Source organism: Trichoderma camerunense (genome assembly GCF_050948025.1).
Source record: "Trichoderma camerunense strain CBS 138272 chromosome Unknown V8C40scaffold_13, whole genome shotgun sequence".
Classification (NCBI taxonomy): domain Eukaryota; kingdom Fungi; phylum Ascomycota; class Sordariomycetes; order Hypocreales; family Hypocreaceae; genus Trichoderma; species Trichoderma camerunense.
In genome coordinates, this window is record NW_028145357.1 from 942,363 (window position 1) to 966,380 (window position 24,018).

At 47.4% G+C, this 24,018-nt stretch overlaps 12 protein-coding genes across 12 annotated transcripts; 7 read left to right on the forward strand and 5 right to left on the reverse strand.

Moving 5' to 3' along the window:
- Positions 1-337: 337 nt before the first annotated feature.
- On the forward strand, positions 338-2,201 carry V8C40DRAFT_276085 (general substrate transporter; the record flags this gene model as incomplete). Its single annotated transcript, XM_083220800.1, has 5 exons — positions 338-717; positions 773-866; positions 924-1,439; positions 1,496-1,908; positions 1,967-2,201. 5 exons carry the CDS (start codon positions 338-340, stop codon positions 2,199-2,201), a joined length of 1,638 nt encoding a protein of 545 aa, XP_083071388.1.
- A 685-nt stretch (positions 2,202-2,886) lies between these two features.
- On the reverse strand, positions 2,887-5,398 carry V8C40DRAFT_55070 (uncharacterized protein). The gene has a single exon (XM_083223115.1). The coding sequence runs from the start codon at positions 5,262-5,264 to the stop codon at positions 2,943-2,945; it is 2,322 nt and encodes a 773-aa protein (XP_083071389.1). The 5' UTR covers positions 5,265-5,398; the 3' UTR covers positions 2,887-2,942.
- Positions 5,399-5,728: 330 nt separating this feature from the next.
- Positions 5,729-7,572, forward strand: V8C40DRAFT_267910 (Zn(II)2Cys6 transcription factor; the record flags this gene model as incomplete). Its single annotated transcript, XM_083219914.1, has 2 exons — positions 5,729-7,469; positions 7,526-7,572. 2 exons carry the CDS (start codon positions 5,729-5,731, stop codon positions 7,570-7,572), a joined length of 1,788 nt encoding a protein of 595 aa, XP_083071390.1.
- A 722-nt stretch (positions 7,573-8,294) lies between these two features.
- V8C40DRAFT_276087 (shikimate dehydrogenase family protein) lies at positions 8,295-9,206 on the reverse strand (the record flags this gene model as incomplete). The annotated part of the gene is made up of 1 exon (XM_083220801.1): positions 8,295-9,206. The coding sequence occupies one exon, from the start codon at positions 9,204-9,206 to the stop codon at positions 8,295-8,297; it is 912 nt and encodes a 303-aa protein (XP_083071391.1).
- Positions 9,207-9,697: 491 nt separating this feature from the next.
- V8C40DRAFT_267911 (sugar phosphate isomerase/epimerase family protein) lies at positions 9,698-10,768 on the forward strand (the record flags this gene model as incomplete). Its single annotated transcript, XM_083219915.1, has 1 exon — positions 9,698-10,768. One exon carries the CDS (start codon positions 9,698-9,700, stop codon positions 10,766-10,768), a length of 1,071 nt encoding a protein of 356 aa, XP_083071392.1.
- A 170-nt stretch (positions 10,769-10,938) lies between these two features.
- On the reverse strand, positions 10,939-11,906 carry V8C40DRAFT_250516 (CVNH domain-containing protein). The gene is made up of 4 exons (XM_083216995.1): positions 11,877-11,906; positions 11,434-11,820; positions 11,268-11,374; positions 10,939-11,205 (listed from the first exon to the last, which is right to left on the reverse strand). The coding sequence occupies exons 2-4, from the start codon at positions 11,676-11,678 to the stop codon at positions 11,147-11,149; spliced, it is 411 nt and encodes a 136-aa protein (XP_083071393.1). The 5' UTR covers positions 11,679-11,820; positions 11,877-11,906; the 3' UTR covers positions 10,939-11,146.
- Positions 11,907-13,191: 1,285 nt separating this feature from the next.
- On the forward strand, positions 13,192-15,037 carry V8C40DRAFT_55076 (glycoside hydrolase family 76 protein). The gene is made up of 4 exons (XM_083223116.1): positions 13,192-13,604; positions 13,695-13,997; positions 14,069-14,256; positions 14,322-15,037. The coding sequence occupies exons 1-4, from the start codon at positions 13,510-13,512 to the stop codon at positions 14,933-14,935; spliced, it is 1,200 nt and encodes a 399-aa protein (XP_083071394.1). The 5' UTR covers positions 13,192-13,509; the 3' UTR covers positions 14,936-15,037.
- A 794-nt stretch (positions 15,038-15,831) lies between these two features.
- V8C40DRAFT_280913 (SDR family NAD(P)-dependent oxidoreductase) lies at positions 15,832-16,969 on the reverse strand (the record flags this gene model as incomplete). The annotated part of the gene is made up of 3 exons (XM_083221487.1): positions 15,832-16,110; positions 16,193-16,418; positions 16,472-16,969. The coding sequence occupies 3 exons, from the start codon at positions 16,967-16,969 to the stop codon at positions 15,914-15,916; spliced, it is 921 nt and encodes a 306-aa protein (XP_083071395.1). The 3' UTR covers positions 15,832-15,913.
- Positions 16,970-17,658: 689 nt separating this feature from the next.
- Positions 17,659-19,169, forward strand: V8C40DRAFT_250521 (uncharacterized protein). The gene is made up of 2 exons (XM_083216996.1): positions 17,659-17,807; positions 17,873-19,169. Exon 2 carries the CDS (start codon positions 18,307-18,309, stop codon positions 18,985-18,987), a length of 681 nt encoding a protein of 226 aa, XP_083071396.1. The 5' UTR covers positions 17,659-17,807; positions 17,873-18,306; the 3' UTR covers positions 18,988-19,169.
- An 82-nt stretch (positions 19,170-19,251) lies between these two features.
- Positions 19,252-20,420, forward strand: V8C40DRAFT_280921 (uncharacterized protein; the record flags this gene model as incomplete). The annotated part of the gene is made up of 5 exons (XM_083221488.1): positions 19,252-19,322; positions 19,372-19,513; positions 19,562-19,607; positions 19,657-19,724; positions 19,830-20,420. The coding sequence occupies 5 exons, from the start codon at positions 19,252-19,254 to the stop codon at positions 20,418-20,420; spliced, it is 918 nt and encodes a 305-aa protein (XP_083071397.1).
- A 666-nt stretch (positions 20,421-21,086) lies between these two features.
- Positions 21,087-21,992, reverse strand: V8C40DRAFT_280923 (uncharacterized protein; the record flags this gene model as incomplete). Its single annotated transcript, XM_083221489.1, has 3 exons — positions 21,540-21,992; positions 21,362-21,489; positions 21,087-21,308 (listed from the first exon to the last, which is right to left on the reverse strand). The coding sequence occupies exons 1-3, from the start codon at positions 21,871-21,873 to the stop codon at positions 21,087-21,089; spliced, it is 684 nt and encodes a 227-aa protein (XP_083071398.1). The 5' UTR covers positions 21,874-21,992.
- A 404-nt stretch (positions 21,993-22,396) lies between these two features.
- Positions 22,397-23,303, forward strand: V8C40DRAFT_280925 (uncharacterized protein; the record flags this gene model as incomplete). The annotated part of the gene is made up of 3 exons (XM_083221490.1): positions 22,397-22,881; positions 22,933-23,044; positions 23,103-23,303. Exons 1-3 carry the CDS (start codon positions 22,484-22,486, stop codon positions 23,301-23,303), a joined length of 711 nt encoding a protein of 236 aa, XP_083071399.1. The 5' UTR covers positions 22,397-22,483.
- Between the last annotated feature and the right edge of the window lie 715 nt (positions 23,304-24,018).

Below are 24,018 nucleotides of genomic sequence, written 5' to 3' on the forward strand. Positions count from 1 at the left end.
GAATAAAATCTGGGTATTCAGATTGTATCTTCTTTATGTGGTCGTCACCGCCACACATGTCCAAAAATTGGGTCGTATCGACGGAAAAGATAAGGATAAAGTCAATTTACAGCCATTTACGATTACTACCCATGACCTTTGTCGTACGAGTTGGACTTTTTCCTTTCCCGTCCAATCAAGCTACCTTCCTGCATTTTTTCTTCTCCTTGTGTCTTGAATTTGCATGTTAGCGATAGAAGATGTATAACTCGTAGTTGTCGCCGCGCCTATGCTGTGTCATTTATTCTTGAGCGTCTTCCGCCATTGCTTAATATGTAAATACTGAGGATATCGCATCATGAATCGACAACTCTCTTTTATAGACTTCATCCTCCTCGCGACCCCAATTTTACTCCAAGGGGTCACACAGGGATGGGAGGTAGGCTCCATTGGCGGGCTGTTGGCGATGCCGCAGTTCAATAAATACTTCAATTACCCTTCGCCTTTTCGTCAGGGATCAATGACTGCAGCTCTCATCGCGGGAGAACTGGGGGGTTCTATGTTTACTGGCTTTTTGACGGCAGATAGATTTGGTCGAAAGAAGACAATCTATCTGGGGGGAGTGGTGTACATTATTGGACAAGTACTCGTCATTGCAGCCCAAAATCAGGCAATGTTCATCGTTGGTAGAGTGGTCAACGGTCTTGGCGCAGGAGCTCTCATAACGACTATTCCACTGTAAGTTTCTTTTGGAAACACACTGATTGTCATAAAATTGCTCATGGAATTCCAGATATACAACTGAGATTGCCCCCGTCCATGTTAGAGGACGGCTAGGAGGAAATCTCAATTCCGGCACAGCCCTTGGTCTCTTTCTCACTTACTGGGTAATATCTCTACTCCCTGAAAATGACGATAAAGACTGTTACTGACATCCTGGCTAGGTGCAATATGGCACTGCCAAGTTGTCTGGGACAGCAGCCTGGAGGTTGCCATTGGCACTGCAGCTGCTTCCGGTTCTCGTCATTTTACCACTGATGGTTTTCCGACCGGAATCTCCACGCTGGTTGGTAACTCAAGATAGGAATGAGGAAGCCCTTGAAGCTTTAGCAAAGCTTCGAGGCCATAACGATATTAATGATTTGGAAGTTGCGGCAGAACTCGCTGAGATTCAGGTGATTATCGACTACGATAAGAGACTTGAACCTCCTTCACTATTTGCCCTCGTTTCTAGTCGACAGGACCGACGCAGAACTTATCTTGGCGTCGGCTTACTATTCCTGCACGAGCTTGCAGGGGTCAATATCTGTCTATACTACGCGCCGAAAGTCTTCTCTCAAGCGGGCGTTAGCGATACGCAGGCATCTCTCTTAGCAAATGCAATCAACGGCGCCCTACTTTTGGTGACGACTAGTGTGTTGATGTGGTTTGCTGATGATCTTGGTCGTCGAACTCAGATGGTAGGCATTTACTCTCATGCTTTGTAATTCATTTGCTAAAATGAGAGTTTGCTTAGATTTTCGGCCCTCTTTGCATGGGTACTTGTTTCATCGTGGTCGGAGCTCTTTTGAAGAGCTACGGAAATCCACATTTCGACAATGTTACACAGGCAGTAACATTCACTTTCCACGACAAGGCCGCTTCAAGAGCAGCCATTGCTTTCATGTACTTGTATATGTGCTCGTTTGGTTTGCTGTATGCCTGTGTGGGCCAGACCTACCCACAGGAGATCTTCTCTTTACGAGCTCGAGGACGTGGTACTGCTTTGGCGTTTGCCAGCAACTGGCTTGTGAACTTCTGGCTGGGGCTTTATATACCTACAGCGTTGAACCAGGCCTCATGGAGAATCTACTTGATTTTTGCTGCGATATGCTACTTTAATATGACAATTTGCTATCTGTTATTTCCAGAAACAGCGAGAAGGACACTGTAAGTCAGACACCTCCACGAAGACCCCCTTGGCATCTCAGCTTACATTTATGATCAGAGAAGAAATTGATACTTTGTTCACGCCGGAGCGGACGGTTTGGGTGTTCATGGACAAGAAAGCCAGATCAAAGGAACAGCTTCTTCACGGCGATCTCTCAGATGGGACCAAAGTGGCTGATCAACTGAGGGACATGCTCAAGAAAGGTTCAAGCAAAGCCCTGGATGATGCTGAGGCTGCCGATAGTTCGGGCGCCAAAGAGATCTCAGTCACACACGACGAACATGCTACATGAAGTGGCATTGCCTAGTCTCTAAACACGAGTTTGGATAGCTACTTGCGGCACAAGCCTTGAAATGATCACGGTCCTGATTCTGTTTTTTACTATAGTGCGGTGGCTTCCTTAAACTCGGCCTCCCCAATCGTAGGAAGTAGCAACCATTAGACTTGGACACATGGCGCAGAGCCGGCCCTAAGACCCTCTGATATTAGACAATAGCTCAAAAAAATCTTTGAGCAGAAAGCTAATAAATGCTTAAGTAAGGCTGTTAAAAGGTTCTGTGATATCCGAGTGGAAGACATATTGAGATATGGGTGAAGACCTTGTCCGTTTCTCCCAAAACAAGGCAAAGGCTACAAAGCTAACAACAGTCTTAAGCCAACTTAATACGTCTCGTGACAAAACGTGGCATACATGCGAGGAATTCCACCAACCAATGTCGTGAGAGTGATTGAGCCTTTATTATTAATGCCCTCCAAGATTATATCAGTTTGTATTTCGACGGAATAGATCTACTCCGTTAGTGGAGATAATTATGGGTCGTCCGCAAGATATGGGTGAGATCATTCCCGTCTTTGAGAAGCCAGCTTTCTATTATACAAATTTATCGAAACGGGCTAACTATGTAGATTACAAATGAAAGGGCCTGCTGCTAAGCGATCTGAGTACGTACATTAGTTATTGCTATTATTCATATCTAGTAGATACTAACGGTACATAAGAAACCTCAGTTCATTCCATACTGCTTATTAGCAGCTAGATATTCTGCAGAAGCTCTTCCTGTGCGTACGCTTTCCGAGCCTCTAATAGCATTGTATGCCTTGGCGCTCTGCGACCTGTCAGTAATTCAAATTGTACACTGCCTTGCTCTGTCAGCATTTCAAGGCCATCTACTAGAACCCAAGCTTGACCAGTCCTGGCTCGCAAATTTTGCACCTCTCGTAGCAAGGGAGTCAACAACGGTTTGTAGCACATTTCTAGGATGACGCCACCTGTCTTGCTTTGCAGCCATTGAGTAGGTACTTCAGCGGTTGTGGTGATTGGCTCTATCCTTTCTCCAGGAACCGAACACGAAACAATGATGGTTGGCTGCTCCATGTCGGCTGGCCATGACTCTTGTGTATGCAAAAGAGTCCGCACATGTTTTACTCCTCCCTGCTGCGAACCGAACATTGTATTGAAATGATCAGGAATGATGCTCTGATCTCGTGCAACAGGATTGAAGACGCAGACGGCATGGACCCCCAGCCGTAACATGGAATATATCGCTGCACGCGCCATACCACCGCTACCGATGACGAGCCCAGATGTCTTTTCCGGATTGATGGCATTTCTGGGTGACAAATTGCGGTTGATACACACAGTCATGCCAATCCAATCCGTATTGTCCCCGTACCAACTTCGTAATGCGCCGCTCCCGGGTAGGTTGACATGAATATTCCAAAGACACGGAGCAGGGTTTGTCTCTGTAGATAGCGGCATCAATGTATTTACGGCTCCTATTGCTCTCGCTTGCTGACTTTTTCTTTCCACGAAAGTCGCGGTGATGGTTTTCAGTCCATAAGTGATGGTTGCCCCACCCATCTTCTTATCCATGGCAAGATCTTCAAAGGGTGGAGAGCCAAGGCTTTCTTGCTGAATGTAGTCAAAGCTGAGGCCAGTGGCATCTAAAGCTGCCTTGACCATAGCTGGAGCAACACTGAGAGGGGGTTTCCCAATGGAATAGATCCGCTGAGTCTCAAGTAGACCTTTTTGAAATCGTAGTTGCATGATCTGTCGTGTTGTCAAAAGAGAATCTCGCTCGTCTGCTTTTGGGTGAAAGTGAGGATGATGCACAGGCGTCAAAATGGTATTAGATAACAGCACCGACTGGGAACCTGGAAGACCTTGCCCATATGATATCAAAGCTGGACCTCCGCGGAGTTTAACACTGCTTCTGAGCGCCATGACGCAGCCGTGTAACGCTTTTTCGTCCTGGGTACTAGTACCCTTGACAAATATGAGTCTGGTCATAGAAAACCCATGATCGGAGGCTCTATCGTACATGCGCCTGGCTTTTTCAATAGCGTCAGCATCCAATGGAATAGCGCAGTGTCCTATGAGCTGAGTCGATCGACGTTCTGAAAGGATTTGTTTCAATCTAAGATTGATGCTTTCCAATGGGACGACGACATAGTCCACAGCTAACCGGAACGCACTCCAAAGGCGACGAGCCTGAAAATCTTCATCATCTTGGCGGTCCACCGCAGCGACTCTATGACGAGAAAGGTCGTAAATTATAGGCACAGAAAGGTATCTCCGGAGCGTCGCGACTTTTTCGCCAATGATTTGGTTGGCATCGATTGAGGAGACATCGTCTATTAACTCGATAGCATCTTCAATGAAATCGAAGTTGTCCAGCTGTGGAGGTAATTGTATGAGTTTCGAGAGCTCAACACGCACCACATGAGTGAAGCGTCTCTCTGTGAGAGAGATGGCAGATAGTGGACGGTTTATGCATGCACTCAGTCTTTCCACGCTTTTGCTACGGACCAAGTCAAGGAAAGAGCAAAAGTGCGTTTTTGCATCTTTCAAACGGAATGGAGAACATGAGATGTCGCCTTTCCTGTCGTTTGTAGCGGGATCGTCGGTCCAGTCTTGTATGTTGTAGAACTCATAGTTTGAACAATCTCGATGGGTTTCTTCAGCTCGCGTAAAAAGCGCCATTTGCTGTTGATCGAGTCCGAGTAGAGCTTGTACTTGTTTTGGCGAACGTGTTACTTGAATGACGGGGTTTGTAAGGCACAGTCTTTGAAGCAACAAGTGAATATCGGATGTCAAGCTGCTCCATCCGCATTCAATTACATGTCGCTCTCGACAGGTCAAAAGTACTCTGCGGACGGCCTCCACGCTGTTCTCATGGAAGGCTTCAATCCCGTATTTCTCGACAAAGGTCGCGGGAGTCATCTTCGTAAACTCCTGGAAGCAACGGTCCTCCGTCATAAAATTCCAGTTCAACTCAGTAGCTGCAATCAGGCCCAGCGTTCGCTTGCCCGCACCACGCACCCCAACCAGAATAATGGACGCTTCAGGGTCCATTTTTGCAATTATCTGTTGCCGAGGACGGAATTGAAGACTTTTTCCCAATTCATACAACGTAGTTGCTGTCTAACGGAGACAGAAAGGATAAGAGAAGCATTTTTTTCAGGCAATGCCAAAATTGCAAATCCAGGATAGGTCACATAAGCACGAAGTAAGAAAGCTTCTTTGTGGCGAGCCGCGACGGCAATGACCTATGCCGACAACTCTGGGGGTTAACAAGCTAACGAGACACTAACGGAAACTTTGGAGCCAAGCACGAATGTGATGTGAAAGCAGCACCCCACACACCCTGGAGTCTGCATCTGGGGCTCGCCCGCCGCTCGCCCGCCCCCCTGCTTCTTTAATAATTATCAGCTCGACTTCCACATTTCAATAGCTTCTAGCTCTCTAAAAGAAAGGTTGATCCCAAGATATGATCCATTCTTTCCCCATATTCCGCAGGATTCAAGACCTGATGAGAGATGGGGACGCGGGTATCAAAGGCATGTCAGCGGTGTCAGCGACGCAAGCTGAAATGCGACGGCAGTGATGAGTGCCTCGCGTGCAAGGCAGCGGGACAACGATGCTTATACGCAAGTGTCAACAGAAAGCGTGGCCTTGTTGAAGGCTACGTGAAAGGCCTGGAGAGACTTTTAGGCTTTGCAATCCAGCGCGATGCCTCATTAACTACCGACATCCAAAGGTTCTTCAATCGTTTCCCAGGCCAAGAATCGCAAATTGTGGTGCCCGAAAGCCAAACCATGCTTGACTCCTGGAAACAAAGTGTGCTTGCCAAAGACGTTGAGAGACTTCTGCCTGCGTTAGAGCAAGGTGAAAGACAGAAATGGAAGACTCTCTTCACTGGACATGACATGGAAATGGGTGGTTGTGCAGAGGGTGACCATACCGCTGCGGCTTCGATCATCACACCGAGGCGAATTCCAGAGTGCAACATAGAGCTTCCTAATATTGAGAGTCCATCAGGTAACATGAGCGTAAAAGAAGACGTCCACACCAACGAGAGACTTTCCGGCAAGACCAAGCAGTACAGACTTCCCACTTCTACAATCCACAATTTGGCTCTAGCCGGACTGCCTTTGGATGCAAAAAAAATGGTGGATTCTTATCTTACATATACGAACTGTTGGTTCCCAATACTGGAACCCCATGAGCTATTAAGAACTTTTCATCAGTATCACCGACATACGGAGGGTTCTCGGGACGGTCAGACCGCCGTCCTCTGGGCCACTCTTGCTTTTGAATCATGCCAGACAGCGTCAACTGAGACTGTGGCACATATCGATCTTTCCCAGCAACCGCTTTATCAAAAGGCACGAGCTTTGATACCAACTGAGGAAGCCTCTCATGACTTCGGACACATACAGGCGTTGCTTATTTTGGCAATGATGAATATGGGCTACAACAGGTTGAAGTCGTGCTGGCTTCTCGTTGGCCATGCATCTCGACTAATGAGCTACCTAGAGCGGCGCACGACACCGAGCGGCCTGAAGGCAGGATGCATTGGTGCATTCTCAACAAGGAGATCCCACCTTTTGGTTGGCCTCTCAATTCTTGAAACATTACTTACTTTGCGCACCGAAGCTTTGCGGATTTTCGAAAGAAGGCAGTGCCATGCATCTCTCCCCGAAGACGGGCTGGAAGAGTGGGAGAATCCAAAGGTGTTTGGTCAGGCAGACGAGGTTGCTCAGCAGTATAATGAGATTCCAGGCAGAATTGCAAGCACATTTAACACTCTGTCACGCGCAATCAGCTGTCTGGAAGCAATATCCACTACCAAATCCGACCTGATCCATTCCGAGTCCTCCAATGCTACTCTCTTGGCCAATGTCCAGTCTAGGATGGCTGAACTTCAGCCGCAACCAGCCCGTTCAGCGTATCCGCATTTCTTCCTGAGCTATACGGCAATCCAATGTGCTATACAAGCTGAAAAAAGCGCGAAGTTGAGCGCATCACAAGTCGAATCTGTCCCAGACATCGGTTCACCGGAGACCGATGACATATTTGATTGCTTTGCTAAGGTATCCATTGCCTTGCAAGAATTCCATCGGATTCATAAGCCAGAACGGACACCAGTACTGCTGCTTGCAATTTACGATCAAATGATTGAGTGCATGTCTCGAACCGCGAGAGATCTGCAAGAATTGAAAGGCAAGGACTTCATGCCGACAATCGAGGCCTTTGCAGATTCAATGCAGGAGGTCAGTAAGTTTTGGCCAGCATTTCAACGCGTCCAAACGAATCTGCTGTCCCTGATTAAGCCTGCACAACGGACAGACTTAGCAAGTTGCGCGGCGCCTGGTATTAATGATGAATTTTTTGGATACGCAGATTCTAGCATGTGCATAAGCGTAGCACCACAAATGAGAGGCTGCAGTATGCGTCCATTGCCAGTCGTCAATGCCGCCGGTATAAATACTACAGAAAATATTCTAGGGTGGCCTCAAAATTCTCATCAGGTGGCAAACTCGCCGGTGGTTGATATGAGTTCACCGTCTCATGATACAATTGGGAGTCTCGACGTGCTGGACCCAGCCTTATCGGAAATAGAGAATCACGAATTGTATTATAAACTCGCTGAAGATGATATACTACACTGGTCAGGGGTATGGCCCGAAGCTGGGCTACGGGAGCTCGGATTCGACGCCAATGCTTTTGAACAAATGTACAGGCCTGGTTGAACGGGGAAAGTCAAGGGGTTTCCCAAAGCTATGGGTTGCTGCAAGACGAACTACTCCACACAAAGCAGGATGAAGTCTCTCAGGGATTTCAGATTTTGGTAGCAACAGTCTCTTACTTGCTGTTCTGGGTGAGGACTTCCGGCCTATATTCGTACAAAGAGACAAGTAAGCTTTAGCCAGGGCGAAGTAGGATCGTATGACTGAGAAATATCTTGACAATATCCAATATCGAATTAGCTTACAGTTCCCACCTGCTTCTTCATATAACTAAGGATAAAGTAATCAGGGAATGGTTGTCATACTATCTTGACATATGTTCTAATTACAGAAATTGAGCCACGCCTTCTTTCTATTTAACAAGAGATAGGATACTCGACCACGCGTCTGTAATTGGCAACTGATCGACAGCTACATGAGTCCAAATTGAACAAGCTTCAACGGCTTGGAAGAGAAACATTTCAACGCCCGATACTACCGTCCATCCATGTTGTCTCGCCAAGGAAATTATCTGTGTTTGTGGAGAGGGGTGGTAGCACATATCCAATAGAATCCCCTTGCAAGGCTTGTCAAGAAAGGCTGTTGTCAAATCCCTAACCAGAATTTCGCCGTCTGATTGCGGGGTGATATCTGGGATTGTACTTATAATGACGGCTGGTGCCTCAAGTGTCATTGCCTGGTCGAGGGTGCGGATACAAATGCATCTTGCATCAAACCCAGCAATTTCGAAAGAACGTAAAACCTGCTCCAACTCTTTGATATCTCTATTAACAAGGTAAATCTCGCTGCAGCCCAACATCTTGCGAAGCGCGTAAATCGCGGCTCTGCAGGCGCCACCACCTCCAATAACCATACCATGTCGACCACGAGTAATTTGAATGACCTTTGGTTGAGCTGCAATAAGGGCATTGCATATACCAACGCAATCCGTATTTGTCCCAACTATCGTCTTTCGATTGGTTTGTGAATCCTGTTCAACGTATATATGGTTGACAGCCTGCGTCAGCTTAGCCGCATCTGTGAAGCAGTCGACGTGTTTCATAATTGCGACCTTGTGTGGCATAGTAACAGACGCTCCAACAAATGCAGGGTCTCGCATCAGAGGGATTAGGTCTTCTGGGGCAGACGTGTCTAAAAGTTGAAACTTCCAAGGTAGTCCGAGAGTGGCGAAAAGTTGATTGTGAAACTGCGGAGATAAGGAGTGTGAAATGCCTTTGCCAAGCAGGTACAGCTGCCCTGCGAACGATTCGCCACGTTGACTCATGATGAGGAATAAACTAGCAAGGTTACAAGACGGCCAGTTTAGTTGTCATTATTAAGAGATGACTTTTTGAGTTTTATAAAAACCCAGCCTTGTGCTTATTCAGAGATAACTTCATCGCTTCGCGTTAAATGGAGTTGCTGTTGAAGGATATGAGCGAGGTGTATTTCTTCTATCTAGAAAACATTTACGGGGGTGAAGGTTCACTTTTCCGATTCAAGGGCTATCATGGACATGGGATTATTCTCACCCGAATGTCCTCGTACTTCCCAAGAGTGGATTGATCCTTGGCTCGTACTATCTTGTGGTGCCGGGTATAGACTTTTCCGAAACGGCTACCCGACATTAATGTCGTACATCTAGTGTCTAAACAGCTGCTGCCGGTCGTCTAGGTAAGTAAAGCTTTTTGGATAGATCCAACCTTGAATACTCTACAAGATAGAATCCCATTGAATTTGTCTTCACTATTGTTTCTTTCTTCTTTAGACGCAAAAATGGCGACGAAGTCATTCCCTACTATAAACCTCAGCCCAGCAATCGCGACGATGGCTCTGGGCAGCGCCTCAGCTGGTCACTCTATTCTGGAGAAGATTAGAATCGCTGCATTGCACTCTTTCAAAGGTGTTGAAGTCTATTTTGGGTGTCTTGAAGCGCATGCCTATGCCACAGCCGGAGTTGTAGATCATCAGAGCTTACTTCAAGCCGCCGTGGAGACCAAGGAAGTTTGCGATCAGAACGGGATTTTTGTTGTCTGCCTCCAGCCGTTTCTGTTTTTTGATGGTCTTACATCTGATAGTGCACGAATTGATGCGTTTAAGAGACTCAGACTATGGTTCAACATCTCCCACGCATTAGGTACTGACCTCATCCAGATACCAACCAATTTTCAGCAACATGACACAACTGGAGATCTAGGCCGCATTGTGGAGGACCTCAAAGAAGCTGCAATCCTTGGACTAAAGGAAAGTCCCCCCATACGATTAGCCTACGAGGGAGTCTCATGGGGGACACATATAGACACGTGGGAAACCACTTGGGAGGTAGTCAAGCGGGTAAACATGTCCAACCTTGGCATTTGTATCGACACGTTCCATATCGCTGCAAGAGTCTGGGGAGATCCAACTTCAGCCTTTGGATGCCTTCACAATGGAGAGGCTGGCCTCACAGCTACACTGGAAAGGATGATACAAGAGCTTGATCCTCAAAAGATTTTTTACATCCAGATTGGAGATGCAGAGAAATTATCCCCGCCTCTTGGTCCGGGACATGAGTTCTGGGATGAAAAAATGCCACCCAGGATGAGCTGGTCAAGGAATTACCGATTATTCCCATTTGAGAACGAGGGATATCTCCCGATCGGCAGAATTCTTGCTATTCTGGTCCAGCACATTGGTTATTGTGGCTGGGCAAGCATGGAGATATTCAACAGGAAACTTTTTGGTGGCGACCCAACTATCCCAGAGCAATATGCCCGGAGAGCTAAACAGTCATGGGCCCTTACTATACGATTTTTGGAGGAAGAACACGATAATGATAGAGCGAGGCAAGCTGTCACTTCGTTGTAAGGTGAAAGGGAGAATAAACAGTATTCAACTTTTACTGCTAGGCTGCTTTGGCCAATGGTAAAGAACATACAGTTGCAACTCCAAGATACAAATCAGGTGCCCTCGAAGGCAGATAATGATCTCACAACAGACACTCAAGCGTTCAACATGCAGTATAGCTTAACTCATTGTGACTAGTTACGCGTACTATTGGTATAATAAACCTCTTGTCTAGAGTAACTTAGATAATAAGTTCCTACGAGCTTGTATTTGTTAATAAAGACGGCATTCTGTCCAAGGTTTAGATGATTTTGTATTCTCTTCCCATTCACACTAAGATATTATCTTTCAGTTGTGTAAGAATCGGGAGCTGTAGCAACAGAATCTGACCTCCCCCCTTTATAAATTTCCCTGGTTAAAGCAATACAGGGCACCATTTGCATTTCCAATAACATTATCTTTGTAATAATATTAATAAAACAATAGAAGCAATAGCATGTTATGCTTGTAATCAACTTACTTGTATCTATTGACGTATCGACACTGGCGCCTCCTTGGTTGCGACAACTGGCGCTGAGAACCGTGCCCGTGAGTATTATATTCGTACAAGACAACCCAAAAGAACCACTATAGATGCATGTGAGTAATGTCTTCTAAACTGATTGACGTTGAAAGGTAGTTCTTACTCTAGCTGAGCAACAAGAGATCCGTTTGAGTTGCTAAAACATGAATCGATGTTGATTTTGGTATTAAGATTAGTCTGCCCTGCGTTATTTTTGCAATCTGCAGCAATCTTCCAGTAGTTGGTGTTGCCATCCGGTGGATATATTTGTATATTTGTGCAACTTCCTGCGTAACCCGAGTTGGCAGATGCTCCTACTATGAACTGGCCCATGGCCACTGCCAGTGCAGCGAATCTCTTTGTCTGCATAATATACAATTACGAAGGGAGTTCAAGGGATACAATATACAAAAGAAGTGCAGAGATCGTGGGGATAGCTTTTCCTTTAATACATTGGGGCATTAGTTAAATCAGGAAGCCAAAAAGCTTAGGGAGCAATTGTTCGCTTTTTCTATACTAGTCTCTTTAGTTAAACAGTTTGAGCAGCAGGGATAGTATTAATCTGACATTTCTCATTTATCATATATTTAATAAGACATACCGAATGAGTACGATAACCAATTGAAAACTTACAAATTGTTGACACTGTCCCTTAAATTACAATTGGGGGCTTAGTGGAATGGCCTAGGCGTTGAAACTATCGTTTTCGAATCACCGGGAAATGTAATCGATACCCTGGATTTCAGTAGCATTAGGCAGCCACAATAACTTTGCAGAGTATTGTTGAGAGGATTTTTGGCAAATAGAAGGATTCAGAATTGCAGTGTTCGGCCTAGCTTCTACTGAATATGTGGGACAAAGGAATATAGACAAACAGGTACTTGCCAACACCTTCCACCTTGAGCTGGCCTAAAAAAGAAATTCTTCGTGTCTTTTAATGCTGGTATTAATAGTTAATGATTGCACAGTCAATTGCCCCTCATTAGCAGGTGAAATTCCGCTTGTTAGTCCTAGTAGTGTAAACAAGATACTGTTAGGGGCTCTATTTGGTTTACCGTCTCTATTTTTTCCCCCACCATCGTATCGAATTCATTTGTTTCGGTATGTAAATGATACGTAATGGGATCAAAGGTAGACGTGAAAAGAGTTTGAGTTTTCTTATTATAACATCCGTTCTCAATTTCTTCAAATGTAGTCCCTAAAACAATCCAACTACTGGGGTCTCCCCCGCAAATTGACGTGGGATATGAGAAAAACTCCCGCACCAATGAGAGCATGCAAACATTCAATGGCTAGGCCACGACAGGAGCAATTGAAATCGGATGCATAAATGTTACTTGTCTATATTAGGAAGGAAAATCCATTTGGTGGTATCTTGCGTCAATACATGACTGGCTAGCGCCTAATGGCGCCGTGGATGATGTATGTACCGTTATCCAATGTCTTGATGCCTGCCCATTGGAGGCGTTCATACTTTTCTCATGGCACACCAGTCGCCTGACGCTATTTTACAGGCTCTACTGTAATTTAGTAGTACTTTCTACGTGGCTCGTTACCGTTATCTCTCAGCAAGTTCAAGCTTTATACACATGAAGTATTTGTCATACGTGCGCATAATCGAAGCAGAGAAGAACGATGAAGTGGAGCTGCAGGGATATACAAGTCGAATGTAACCATCGCATATAAACTGCGCCTTGACGATCATTTGTCAGTAGGATTGTTAGCCTTGACATGAGTGCCCAAAAGTGGGCTGACAACTGCTCGCTATAGTATTAACATCGGGCCTTCACAAACAGGCTGAATCAATACTAATGCAAGCTATAAGAGGATTGTAAAAGAATGGTATACATGCTTTTCATATTGATAGCCTGCCGGCTCCCCTGTCTGGTATATGGCCTATAGTACAGGGAGTTGTTTCGCTTGTTGCCTAGGTTCCTCGTGACCACGGCATACCGGAATACAACGTTTCACAAATATACTCACACATGCGTGAATTGCACTGAAGTATGGGGTACTTTATTCTTTCATTGAAGGAACATCATTTCCTTAATAGATTTACTATGAATCTTAAAGGGATAAAGGGACATAGGTAGGTATAAATTTAGATGTCGCAGCACCCGCATCAATTAATGTGGGAGGCGGTTCTTTGAGACTTGTCGTTATATCTAGTTACATCTTCTTGGAAATCTTTAGATGCGTTATGGCAAGAAAGACCCTTTTTGCTTTGACCGCCTTGGTTGCGGCTGGAGCCTATGCTGATAACACGTCCTATGATGTCAACGCTGGTTGCTCTAAGTAAGCTTCCTGATATTTCCGAGCTTCCTTCACTGGCCTTCTGCCCAGTGACTTTTTCCTCGAGCTTGTATTAATGCTTCATTTTTCAAGTGACCAACTCCTCCGATGGTATGACGAAGATATCGGTCTCTTCCTTTATCCTAATGGGGCCTACTACTTCTGGCAAGCTGGTGTCATGATCACAGCGGTTGCCAGCCTCGCTGAGCTCGATAGTGGTGTCAAGAGCAGAACCGCTGCGATGTGGCAAAACACATATCTCAAGGGAGGTCAACCTTCTCACGGTGTCATACAATTAGACAGCACCGGCCGTAAGATTGTTGTGCCCAAGGGATCAGCGAGCAGCATTCCGAGCAAATTCAGGAAGAGAGAACAAGGCTTTCTAGCAAGTCACTAGTAAGTATTTTTGCTCGTTTAACGGAAGATACACAATTGAATGTAGGCTGATGGGCAATGAAAATATGTAGCGACGATGAAGGTTGGTGGGGTTTGGCGTGGCAAGATGTCTACGATCTCACCGGAGTCCAGGACTATCTCACAGAGTCTATTGCCATTTGGCAGGATATGAATGCTGGTTGGGGCAATCTCAACTGTGGTGGTCTCCCTTGGTTCAAAGGCGAAGCCAAGACCGACAACCCGTTAGCTATCCCCAATGGTAAGTTCCTTCTCCGTCTCGCGGATGACAACAAGAAGATATAATAGACTTACACAGAATAATAGAACTGTACCTTGCCATCAGTGCTAGTCTCGCCAACCGTGTCCCCAGCAGCCAAAAGCAGACATACCTAAGTGCCGCGCAAACAGCTTGGGCATGGTTCCAAAAGGTTGGCTTCATCAACAGCCAAGGCCTTGTCAATGATGCTGTAAATGGTAACACCTGTGTGAATGATAATAACCAGCCAACTTGGACTTACAACCAGGGTGTTATCATCGGTGGTCTTGCAGACCTCTATATCGCCACGGGAGACTCCTCTTACCTCACATCTGCCAGTCAGATTGCCAATGCTACCATGGCTCATCTGGTTGACAATAACGGCATCCTTGCTGACAGCTGCGATCTGTCACACAGCTGCAGCGGTGATAACCTCCAGTTCAAGGGTGTCTTTGCTAGGAATCTCCAAAAGCTCTACCATAGCCAGCCTTTCCCTGCCTACAAGGCGTTCTTGGAAAAGAACGCCCAGTCCATTTGGCAAAATGATCTCGCTGTGGAGGCAGGAGACTGCTTTAATGGGGCTGATTGGGGCGGTCCGTACGTTCTTGGCTCTGCTACGGCCAGCAGCCAGAGCAGCGCCCTTCAGTGTCTTGTTGCTGCCCTCTATGTCTCTCAGAATTAGAGATAATGAAATGCTATATGGAAATTTCAAATAGTAGACAGCGCTATTGCTTTCTTTTTAAATACTAAATATAAGGATATATTATCCATTATCTTTCTCTAAGCATTCAACATTTAAAAAACCAGACCTGTGGCTAATCTGAGGATACACGGAAGAACGATACTTTGGCAAGAGATCTTGAAGAGTACGTCGGGACGAACTGGGATAACATCCGTATTTTTAACATCGTAGTCACCTTGGAGCAAGGCAAATGTCACTGGGCATTTTAAGGCCTGGACTCAGAGAAGTTTGAGCTGAATCACTATGAAGATGACACCTTTCTTTGGCTCGCACTGCGAAACGAGCTGTAGCGCCGAGGTAGGTGGGATGACTCAGATCAAGGGCCAGATTTCTGGAAGGTCAAGTTCAAGGCGGCATTCGATGCCAAGGTAGACAAGTTATATTGATCCCATAACCAAAACGTACCACCTGTGGAGTACACAAAAGAGTAAGGTAGCGGTAAAGTGGGTGCTTAGACTTTCTAGGAATAATATCTAGGGATAGATCTTGCTATTCTCTATAGTTTGCGTTGTTGAATCAAGACTATGCAAAAGAGATAATAGTTGACCATCCGCATTTGATGTAAGGAACTTGATCTACGGCATAGTAGGTCATACATAACATTTCTCCCGTTGTTATCATGAAGCCACTAAGTGAATACCTCCAATGCTTTAGCAACAGATCACCCTGTATTATTTATAATTCACAACCAGCTATTCAACTATTCTAAATACTCGTAGAGAATGAAACTTATATATTTAGTTAAATCTAGGCTTTTATAACTCGTTAGACAAGCGTGAAGAGCATAAGCTCGTTGAGCTCGTCAAGTGAGTAAGACAAGCAAACCTGATTAGTTGGTTGAATTATTGTTACTCCAGTTGTGCCTGTTCAGTAGGCCGATGGTTACGACCATAAGTGTTGGGTCGTGACACTAACCCTTTATACTTGAAAAGATGTCGTGCTCTCAGACAGGCCATTAACGCCAACTTTGAGGAAATTCGGGTCATTCGCAAGCCGCATTCTAAAGCTGCCGGTCATAATCTCTTCGATGTCCCAGTTGGCAAAAACAAATCGTCCGTGCAAGAACTCGGCCTCAGGGGTTGAGGCCCACACGACGGCCTGCCCAGCTAGGTTTTCTGCTCCAAAGTCAATATATTCAATCTGATAAGAGATTTGGAGAGTACCATGTCTCGCGTCGATAGCTCAGGAGTAGCTCACCATCATCCCATGCGAGACTACTCTCGTCTAATCCAGCAGCACGGGCAGTATCTGAGAGCACACTGCCAGGGTGGATGCTGACGATCTGCAGCTCATCAGGCCTTACGTCTTTGGCAATCTGTTGCATCAGAGCCGTACCCGAATTCTTGGTCAGGCCATATGATGGAATCTGAGGGGTCACGCCGGTCCACATATATATGGCCGCTGTGGAAATATTAATCAGATACTACCGCCTAGTTATTAGCAGTTGTTTCGCCACACGAAGAGATCCAACATTACCTTCCGTCCAGGAGCACCTTGTCCCTTTTGTTTATACAGTCGCTCCGCAAAGTCAAGGTGGGATTGGACGTTGGTGACATATGACTGCCAGACCCGATCGCGGCCTGCTTCCAACAGCGACTTTGCATCTCCAAAAGATGCGGCGTTCATGACAACAACATCAACAACGATGCCATCCCCTGCCAGACGATCCCAAAGAGCCGCAGTCGCATCAATATCACTCGTGTCGCAGATGCGTCCGTCCACAATGGTGGAGGACTCGATCGCCTGGCCCTCTGCCATGAGCCGGGAAGCAGCGAGCTCGACCTTCTCCCTACCGCGGCCAACGATGATAACACGCCTGGCGCCAGCGGTGATGAAGTTCCTGGCAATAGCAAGGCCGATACCGCCATTTCCTCCAGTCACGAGAACTGTCTTGCCTGCCTGACTGAGTTTGGGTTTTTTGGGGTCAATGGCCGGGTAAGGCGTCTTGTGAAAGATCTTCAGGCCTAGACTCATCTTGTCTTGTGCGAAACGTCCTGGAATGGGGAGGTGAGGGGCGAATATAGAAATAACAAGAGTAAGCAGTACATTACAATTGATGCATTCAAAGAACAGTCTATTGATTTTGATGCGTCCCGTGTATTTTATACTGTTCCGCCAGCGGCTAACATGAGCAGATGGATGTACGCGGAAGCTGTAGGTTCGAGGCGGCAGAATCGGATATGAACTCCATACGAAGTCCGCAGTTGTGGAAGCATGATTGGTCGTATGTCACCCTTGCGCCCAGCGCAATTGAAGTACAACTCCTTCTCAGAATAACGGTGCATTGCGGACAGTCGGTGGCGAGAACAGAACGAAAGAGCTTGAGTACGGCCTTGGAATTGCGGCGGGGGAGGTTCGGAGGAAAACTGCTGCTGGCGGCCACGGTCGGGGATGGGTGGAGCGATTCTGCGGAGGTACCTCTCACTTGTAAGGGTTTCTGGGGACTTTGCGGAGGGAGTCGGTTATCGTCCGCCTGGTGCTCGGGGACAGATTCGGCGAACTCTGCGACTCAAGGCGGTCTTGCACATGTCAGCTCCGTTGTGTCGTTACTACATAACAGCAACACATCCGCACCCGCCCCGCATGCCCGCCTCTAGCACAGTGACTCCAACAGTATTTCCCTTCTGAACCGCTTCCCGAATTCCTTTCCTGTCAAGCAAGCCAGCTCCGCAACCCATACGTTCCGTCTTGAGGGTCGCAGACCTTAACGATGCAGCGCAGCTCTAAACAGAAGTCATGTTTCAAATGCAAAAGCAGTAAGAGACGGTGTGACCGGACGCTCCCCAGCTGCACCAGATGTATCGACCATGGAGTTGAGTGTGCATATCCCTTCTCGCAGGACCTGTCTGATCGCGGCTCTCTCGATTCCCGACACAGCAACAGCGGGAGGCAGAAATCTTTTGATGCCCACTCTACTTCAATACAGCCACGCGATGCATTTGGCCCAGAGGCTTCATCAGGCATAGCCAGCAGCCATCAAGCTTCTGGATTATCGTCATCGTCGGCGCAAGCCCCGACCATAGTGACCCTCGCCAAATTACACACCCTGTCTGGTAGGGAATTGAAATGTTTCACACCGCCCTCTACCTGGGTTGTCGTCCATCATTACCACCCTCCTGGTCCTCTACCATCACCGCAAGTCTTTACAGAATTCTTCCGCGGACTTCAGAGATGGCTTGTCCGCTTCCAGAGAGGGGCACAACCCATTCATCCACCGCCAGCTGTACCCGCCGCGAGAAATACCAGACTGTATTCAAGATGCCTATGCTGCCATTGCAGTCTCAATTGGTAGCTCTGCTGAAAATCAAAACATGACTGATAGTACAACGATATCATATGCTGAAAAACTAATCGCCCAACAGGCCACCTTGGTCAGCCAGCCCCTCAACATAATGACATCCAAGGACCACTTGGCCCGCACCCAGGCCCTCCTCATCCACCTCATTCTCGCCCTCTCATCGGCTTCAATGTCCCGTCAGGCTAAGGCCAATGGCTGGATAGAAACTCTCCACCGCTGGAAAACCGAGCTGTTAGCGTCGGCTGAGCAGGAGTCCAGCGTCACGCAGCTGTTCCCTTGCGAGTCTGCTCTTGCCCTAGATGATGCCGGATCGGACATCGATCCCATCCCGGACCTTCATCGGGCCTTTCTTATCTGCGAATCAATCCGCCGGACGTGGCTATTATGTTCGGTGTCTATAGGAATGTACCGCAGTCTCACAGGAGACTGGATCAATACCTGTGGCGGCGACATCTGCTTCACGGCCCGTGCCAGCCTCTGGAGTGCTGCCTCATCCGCCGCCTGGGCAAGTATTGCCAGAACGACGGATCCATTATTCGAGTACAGTCTTCGCGGAGAGGAAGTAGCAAAGCGAGGGATCCCTGCTATGGAAGTTGACGAGTTCGCCCGTCACATATTCACGCTCATGTGGGGTGCGGACAAGGTTGAGAGCTGGGTTTTCCGGACCCGACAAGTTCAATCGGCTGGTCATTGATATGGGGGTTAATCCTGGAGCTAGCAGGTTGCAATTTTCAGTAGTATGGCATTGTCAGTGTCTGTGAATGTCTGCACTGGCCTTGTCGTGGCATCTCCGCGGTCCGACTGCAACTCCGCAAGAGAATTGAGTTACACGGCAGAAGTTTTATTTTTTCCCTTCAAATAAAGCTTGGTCACCACAACATGTCCTTATTGTCACTGCTATAGCCAAACTACTTGACTACCCACCATCGATTAAGCTGCCACGTTTACACCGTTCACAATGTGCGCTTGGAGCTCAACAACCGACATGCCAAGCCTTCGGGGCAAGGTCGCTGTCGTAACAGGCGCAAGGTATTTAATTTTAGACAAGCAGCTCTGTTTGGAAAGACTTGCTCATCAGCTGTAGTGTCGGTATTGGGCTCCAGATTGTTCGCCAGCTTGCGCAGCATGGAGCTAAAGTTTACGCCACGACGAGGTCCGCAAAGAGCGCAATGAAGGCGCGAAATTCCTTCCTCCAGTATCCAGATATCGCTCCTGAAGCGGTGGAATGGCTACAATTGGACCTGACGGATCTAAGGAGCATTACCCAGTTGGCGGAGGAGGTGAAGAAAAGGGTTAGCAGCCTCGACATTCTGGGTAGGTCCCTCGCTTCTATGCAGTCAACCTAGACTCACTAGCATGGCAGTCAGCAATGCTGCAACTATCACCGCCTCGAAGGAGATCGTAGCCGATAGATGGGAGAAGAACATGGCAGTCAAGTATGTTCCGTCCTCTAAGCCGGGAAATCTTCGCTGACAACCGCTTTCAAGTGTCTTAGGCTCCTTTCTACTCATTGACCGTCTTATGCCTCTGCTCGAGACTGCCTCCAAGCGTTCAAGTGCCGACGTTAGAATCGTGACCATCGCCTCTACAGCGCCAAAAGCTTTCCTCCCTGCCAACTTCCAATTCCAATTTGACTCGGCTGCTGGGCTCGTCACTCCTGTAACTTGTTATCCCCTAGCCTGGCGTTATTTTCTGAAGTTCCTCTTCGCTAGCGACATGATTCTGTACAGCGTCTCCAAGGCCGGCGCAATGGTCTACGCCTCCAAGATGCAGGAGTTGTTTGACAAGTACGGCCTCAACATACTTTCACTCATCGTTCACCCCGGTGAAGTAGCCACAGAGGGAGTTGCCGAGGCTAACAATGCCTTCATGCGGATGATGGCCCGCACATCTTTTATGAGTTCAGAGCAAGGTGCTGCTTCTCCACTGTTCGCAGCTACTTCCGATCAGATCCGCGCCGACCCAGATCAGTTCAAAGGTAAGCTGCTCATGCCCGTTGGTAAGCCTTCGAGTTCGCATTCCGTAGTAAACGATAGGAAGCAAGCTCAGGGCCTTTGGGATGTCATGACGAAAGAGCTTGCCCAGCATCTTGCGGCGGAGGGCCTGGCCCCCATGCGAAAATGGTGATTGCTCAAACAACTCTATCCACAACTTGAAATACACTCGCAAAATTGACTCGCAAGTGGCATGTTCGCATATATCTTCCACTCCTACCAAGTTTGTTTACCGAGTGCAGTTACGTAACTCGTCTCCTAGAAGACCATGCCCAACCTTTGCCTATTCAGTGATTACTTGGAAGTGAGATAAATTGTCCCACAAGTAGCTGTCACTAGGAGGATACAGTAACAGCTTGAAATGCCAGCGCGCGGCAAGAAGGCCTATAGAGCCGTAGGGTAGAATCCATTGGATAGGCTGATTGAACTGCGTCTGGAAAAACCTCTTACAGGAGATGAATGCTTCCTTTCTGTAGTCTCAACCATGTATGTGGTTCAAGAGAGTGGTCTTTGGATCACCCTACTTCGTCGAGGCTTTCTTGATAGATTTTCCATCAGCCACCATCTCAAGCACTTGGATACTCCTACGTTGGGTATATACAGATTTCATTAAGCCAGGGAGGCACATACTAAGTTAGAACGTATTTGAGCCACAGTCTATCGAGTTATTAAGGGTCAAATTATTGATGTAGATAAATTAGACTAAATAATTATTCTTTATCAGCCCTCAAACTTCTCAGCGTCATGCCCATTACTATACCGAAATTTTTCACTCCACTCATAGAGCTGTTTGAAATCCCTACACTGATGCACAGTTCCAACCAAAGCCGTCGACCCCATTACCTTTAGTACCTCCATCAAACGGAGAGCGAAACGGCTCAAGGGCACTGTCTGCGGCGCATAGAATGCTTTCTCGGAGATAATCAAAGCAGTGTAAAGAATGCGCGTCATGCAATTTCTGGGCTTCGTCATGAGAGAGTTTACCAGTCAGGGCGCGGCGAAAGTCGGCATAAATGAGAAACTGATGGTAAAATCAGAAAAGAAATTGCAAGTCAAGTTAACAGGAAGGCTCACGAGACAATGGAGTTGATGAAACGCGGCAACACAGAAGCGCCCTGATCCATCCGTGCTCATATCTTGTACGATCTGGGGAATATCTCCTGCGGCTTTTATATGGTCCATGGTAACGTAACCCATTCCCGCTGAGGCACAATTAGTATCAGCGATGGCGTTTAAAGACAAAACAACATACGCGGAAACAACGACATCCAGGCTTCGCGGCTGGCGTTCATGTCTCGATCAAAGTAAGCACCTCCGCCCACGTAAGTTCGAAGAAGATTTCCGAGAGGCGGAACGTTCAAGGATGGAAGAAGTTCTTGTCGCGAAGCACCTCTTTTTGAAGATAATAGAAGAAGATTATGGGTAATAACGGTACCAAGGGCAGAAACAACAACACTGACCAAAGCGACGATGATGATCAAGCGTCGAGTTGTTCTGCGGCTCTGGCCGTCGTGTTGTGTCATCAATCGAGCTTCATCATCTTTGGTGAGAAATGGCACCTCGTTCTCTGGGATCGAGTCGAGCATTGCTCTGAATCGCCAAGTGATTGTTGAATGGAGCAAAAAGTGAGTCAAAGGTGAATTCTCTAGCGAAAGCGATAAACCGATGGGTATTCGAAATGTTGGTCAACGTAGTGATTCTTGACTTCTCCTCAATAATACGTGGGCAATGTCTCGGCACCATTTCTCGTTCCCATGCGTGTAGTTGCTGCGGCTTACTTACGTGATTGCGGCTTACTTACATGATTGCGGCTTACTTACGTGATTGTGCCTTGTTGATAGGGACATATGCTATGCATTTGGCTGCTACCTGCCTTTCTAGATCAACTATCGACGAGATACATAGCCGAAGCTATCAGCCGATCTGCATCCTTCCCATGGAACTTTGTCACGATCCCAAAGGTGTGCGTGTGGACGGATGGGTGGTGCATGCATTAGCTAGAATGTGGTGGAGTGACGGATAGTGTTGGAGGGGGAGGGATCGAGAAGCCAAGTTCGAGTAACCTATCCTAATCCCCTCATCTCGAGCCAGGGCCACAACAAGCCTAAAGGGACTTAACTGCCTCTGTCACTCGACAACCTTTCCTTGTTAATGTTCGTTCATTTTACTTGACTCGCACATGCATCATCCTCTACAATGACAGTGCCAGCCCCGCTCCACACATGTCTTGTTGCATCTTTCTCCTCAGCGTTAACCATCATCGTACTTCTTCTCCTCATCCGTCCGGGTTATGACAACATAATCACCACCGTCGTTGATCGCGTACGGGCCCCGCCTTCGGCAGATGTCAGCCATTGTCCTCTGCCGAAAGAGTGTCCCGCCCTCACGCCGTCGCAAGAGCTCTCCCCAACCAAGTTTGTCAAAGATCCATGGATGCATCCGATATACAGCCGAAAGGGCATTTCCAACCAGACGGCTTTTTGGGATTCGCTGCTTACACCAAATGGAGGCTTCCTAATGGTCGACTTGGGCGACCATAGAAACCATAGTGTGGGGGTGTCCATGTTTCATCAACTGCACTGCTTAAGCATAGTGTGAGTATTTTCTCATTGCCGGTTGCCCCAAGGTACCTAACTTGATTCTAGTCGAAGCGTGGTGGTGGGCGGGGGCATGCACAAACATCCCAATGACGGCGGAGGAAACAGCACCATGGAAGACGATCAACACTTTATGCACTGCTTTGACTACATCGTTCAGGTGATGCATTCCAGCGAATTCCCTGAATCCCAACTCACAATTCTAATAGACAACTTAGGCCATCCTGTGCTCAGCTGATGATGCTTTGGAAAACTCAGTTAACATATTGGACGCTGAGGGCGGGGAGGAGGACGGAATCAACGGAATGGGGCAGACACACAAGTGTCGCAATGCCACAATGCTCTATGATTACGTGCTGCAGTCCGTGCAGGTCCCCATAAAGCCAGCCTCGCTTGGGAAATATTCTGTATTCTTATGAGTTCTGAAACTCGTCAAGACGTTGTGTAGCAAGAATAGATGAATCACACACGAGAATTTGTGCTCGAATGAGGTCATGGCCTGGCTCGACTGAGCAGCCCAAGTGCTCCGTACAACGATTAAAAATGGCAGTGACCGGGATTCCGATCTGTCCCCACGGGGCTGTTAATAATCGTGCAACCAAGACGGCTCCATATGAAGCCGCCGGCCCGTACCTTTGTGCTAGTAAGATACGAGCAAAGAGCGCTACTGCAGATATAGTTCTTTTTCCGAAAACGACTAAAGGTGTGCCGCTTACGCGCGCTGCAGTTGTTGACGCCCAATCGACGGAAGTTTCCTTGATCACGTTCAACATATGCTGTATTTACACATCCTCTTATTGGAGCAATAACATAGTTCAGATAAGCACCATGGGGCAATACCTGACAAATGATCTCTGTTGAACCATAGACCAAGGGTGAGTGGTCCGGCTGCCTGATCTTTCCCACGCCTAGCAGGGCGCCGATCGTTTTGACCAGGGGTAAGTGGTGGTTACCCAGAGAGGAAGCCGACACAGGTTCCGTATCACCCCATTGGCTGCGGCGTATGGGCATCCCGCCAAAGACAAATACTACTACTACCCGAGCCGAGGCGGGGGCTGACTGGTGGTAGTTCCAGCGTCACCAGCGACATCAGCGTCACCGGCGTCACATCAAAAATTGAGGACTGGTACAGGT

Coding starts and splice junctions, on each gene's coding strand:
- V8C40DRAFT_55070 (XM_083223115.1), bottom strand. CDS start 5,264: ATGGACCCTGAAGCGTCCATTATTCTGGTTGGGGTGCGTGGTGCGGGC.
- V8C40DRAFT_250516 (XM_083216995.1), bottom strand. CDS start 11,678: ATGCAGACAAAGAGATTCGCTGCACTGGCAGTGGCCATGGGCCAGTTC. Junction 11,375..11,433: donor TCTCTTGTTGCTCAGCTAGA/GTAAGAACTACC, acceptor ATGCATCTATAG/TGGTTCTTTTGGGTTGTCTT. Junction 11,206..11,267: donor CGATACGTCAATAGATACAA/GTAAGTTGATTA, acceptor ATTATTACAAAG/ATAATGTTATTGGAAATGCA.
- V8C40DRAFT_55076 (XM_083223116.1), top strand. CDS start 13,510: ATGGCAAGAAAGACCCTTTTTGCTTTGACCGCCTTGGTTGCGGCTGGA. Junction 13,605..13,694: donor GTCAACGCTGGTTGCTCTAA/GTAAGCTTCCTG, acceptor TCATTTTTCAAG/TGACCAACTCCTCCGATGGT. Junction 13,998..14,068: donor GGCTTTCTAGCAAGTCACTA/GTAAGTATTTTT, acceptor GAAAATATGTAG/CGACGATGAAGGTTGGTGGG.
- V8C40DRAFT_250521 (XM_083216996.1), top strand. CDS start 18,307: ATGACTGATAGTACAACGATATCATATGCTGAAAAACTAATCGCCCAA.